General features: G+C 39.8%; 1 protein-coding gene across 1 annotated transcript; it reads left to right on the top strand.

Moving 5' to 3' along the window:
* Window positions 1–320: 320 nt before the first annotated feature.
* LOC113783032 (cytochrome P450 89A2-like) lies at window positions 321–2,119 on the top strand. The gene has a single exon (XM_027329041.1). The coding sequence runs from the start codon at window positions 352–354 to the stop codon at window positions 1,975–1,977; it is 1,626 nt and encodes a 541-aa protein (XP_027184842.1). The 5' UTR covers window positions 321–351; the 3' UTR covers window positions 1,978–2,119.
* Window positions 2,120–3,138: the final 1,019 nt, after the last annotated feature.

Raw genomic sequence — 3,138 nt, 5'->3', positions numbered from 1 at the left:
CTTAATCATGTGCTGGTCAAAGTAAAAGATAAAAAGCAATCTCATCACATTTGTCTTTACGTATCATTAATGAAAGGCATAAGAGAAATTTCAGAGTATAAAATAGTTTGAAATGTCAAACTGACAAATATTTTGGGATAGCCAAAAAAGAAATGTACGACACTTTCAATGGAATGGAGGGAGTAGTTTTTATTATAAAAAGACGGGAGATCAACTAACTTCTGAATCAAATCCGGCGGTAATTAACATGGGCTAATAAATTTGATACAGAAAAGTTGGTGAGAGCAATTCTACATATTGAAGCCAGTTTGCAGGCTTAGACGAGTGGAGTGTTTTCACCAAATTATTAGGATGGAGTACTCCTTCGGGGTCATCCTGATCATCTTCACTGTAGCCCTTTGCATCTCCATATTCTTCAAATTTCTCTTCAATTTCTCCTCTGATAATCACAAGAACAAGAGAAAAAAGCTTCCTCCCCCACCAGAACCATCCCCTTTTTTAATTGTACTGAAAAATATACTGACATTCCTATTGCAATATCAAAAGAATGCATGTTTTAATCTTGAAACTGTACTCCAGGACCTTAAGAAAAAACATGGTCCTATATTCCTTGTGAGGATTTTAGGTGCTAGATCACACATAGTCATTTGTAGCCACTCCTTAGCCCGCCAAGCTCTTGTCGAGAAGAGTACCATCTTTTCCAATCGTCCAACACCAAATCGACCCAAAGTACACAAAATCATAAGCAGTAGCAACGGCACCACATGGCACCTCCTTCGTCGCAACCTCAGCTCAGAAATGTTCGGTGCATCCTGCATCAGGGCCTACTCTGATACCCGGCTACACGTCCTTGGCAATCTGGTTGAAAAACTCGTTAGCCAATCAAACCAGCCCATCAATGTGATGGAAAATCTGAGGTTTTCCGTGTTTAGTTTGCTTGTAATTATGTGTTTTGGTGATCACAAGCTCGACGAGGACAAAGTTAAAGAATTCGAGAGTGTGCAACTTCTACTGTTGGTTAGACATGTTTGGCTAAATTTGTTCGACTTCTGGCGCGGACTCAGGAAAATATTGTTCGGCAAGCAATTGGAAGAGTTCAACCGAGCTCGGAGAGATCAAGAAAACATGTTTTTACCACTTATTAGAGCTCGAAGAATGGCCAAACAAGGACCAAATGAAGATGACCAAGATCAACCTCGGGCATATGTGGATACTTTGTTTGATCTTCAACTGCCTGATGAGAAGAGGGCTTTCACTGATAAGGAAATAGTGAGCCTATGCGGAGAGTTCCTGAATGCGGGCACTGATACTATTGCCGCAGCATTGGAGTGGATCATGGCCAACTTAGTGAAAAATCCTGAGATTCAAGACAAGCTCTATCAAGAGATAGCAGGAGTTGTTGGAGAGCCGCCACAACTTCTGAAACCATCCTCATTGGTCAATGCTGGAGTGGTGAAAGAGAAAGATTTGGAGAAGATGCCCTACTTAAAAGCAACAATTTTAGAAGGTTTAAGGCGTCATCCTCCGGGGCACTTTGTTTTACCCCATTGGGTGACAGAAGATGTTGAGTTAGACAACTACACAATCCCAAAAAATGCTTCCGTGAATTTCATGCTAGCTGAAATCAGTCGGGACCCGATGGTATGGGAAAACCCTATGGAATTCCAGCCAGAGAGGTTCTTGTCAACCAGCTTTGCTGCTGCCCATGATAACGAGCTTGATAGCCCTCAAATGTTGGACATGATCAAGGGGAATAGAGAAATGAAGATGATGCCATTTGGAGCTGGAAGAAGAATGTGTCCAGGCTCCAAGTTTTCACTGCATCATTTGGAGTACTTTGTGGCCAATTTGGTTTGGTACTTTAACTGGAAAGCTGTTGATGGGATTGGTGTCGATCTATCAGAGAAGCATACTTTCACTGTTGTCATGAAGAATCCACTCCGGGCTCATATCTTTCCCAGAGCTAAATCAGTTTGATCTGCATCGATCTTTGCTTGTACACGCCATGCATTGTCTTGTTCTAAAGTTTCGCATTTCTCTCATTATTTCTCGTTTGCATCATTAAACTATAGTATCACCTTGTTCTTTAAATTGCTCTTATAAAAGGGATTTACCACAATAGTATCAACTTGTTTGTGCTACGATCCAGCTTGTGTAATAACACAAGTTATTTGAAAATGATGCAGTAGCGGAAGCGTAGGAAATGAAGGGATTTCACAAGCACCCTCTCAACCAGAATCGTTACTCGAACGAGACGCAGCCATGAATCATAAACTCATGAAAATGAGAGAAAACTCTCACAATTGATAAACAGCAACCAACAATATATTTATTTTGGAGGAAAAAGTCTTGTATTGTCTAGTTACAAAAGTCCTAACTACGTCAATTTATAGATTACAATAAGTCCTATTTTAAAAAGGAAACAAACACCACTAAAACCCTAATAAACAGTGCTACGTTATTTGGCTGGGATGACCTCCGACGATGTTTGGTCATATGTTGAGTTCAATAATCACCATCCATCTTAGTAGCTCTGCAAGCCAAATAGGAACCAGAATGTGGCAGGCCATATGACGAGTACCATGCCGAGTGCCCGACTCGACTTGAATCAGCTCCATTCCTGTTAACCTTTCCTCTATCGACACCACACCAAGAACAGTAATAAAGATTAAAGCAAATAAACTACAACTAAGAATACTACTAAAATACTACGACTAGCTACCAACTTTATTTACATCTAATTAACTCTTGGGTAGCCCTAACGATATGGAACAATGGATTGAAGAACTAAGGGTTCCTTAAACCGTATCAGAAAACCTACCACCAATATTAAGGAAGGGTACAATAAAGGAAGAAGAATCATACAAATGAAAAGATACAAAAAAAAATGTACAGTCTCAATCAATTAAACCTACGTCGAAAACTATTATCATTATTAAGATGATAACAAAGTAAAAGGAATTATTCCAAAAATCCCAAAACAGAAAAGAAACGTAACAAGAAAGGACTCAGTATGTACATGGAGGATTCCCTAGCTAATTGAACACTCTGTGTGCGATGTCTTTTTTGGTGCTGCTTGGTGCATTCCATATCCTCTGTACAGACAAATTTTCTTCACGTGGAGCCATTAAATGTACA

The sequence above is a fragment of the Coffea eugenioides genome, chromosome 9 (assembly GCF_003713205.1).
Source record: "Coffea eugenioides isolate CCC68of chromosome 9, Ceug_1.0, whole genome shotgun sequence".
In the NCBI taxonomy this organism is placed as follows: Eukaryota; Viridiplantae; Streptophyta; class Magnoliopsida; order Gentianales; family Rubiaceae; genus Coffea; species Coffea eugenioides.
This window is presented reverse-complemented; position numbering and strand designations above follow the sequence as displayed.

Coding starts and splice junctions, on each gene's coding strand:
- LOC113783032 (XM_027329041.1), top strand. CDS start 352: ATGGAGTACTCCTTCGGGGTCATCCTGATCATCTTCACTGTAGCCCTT.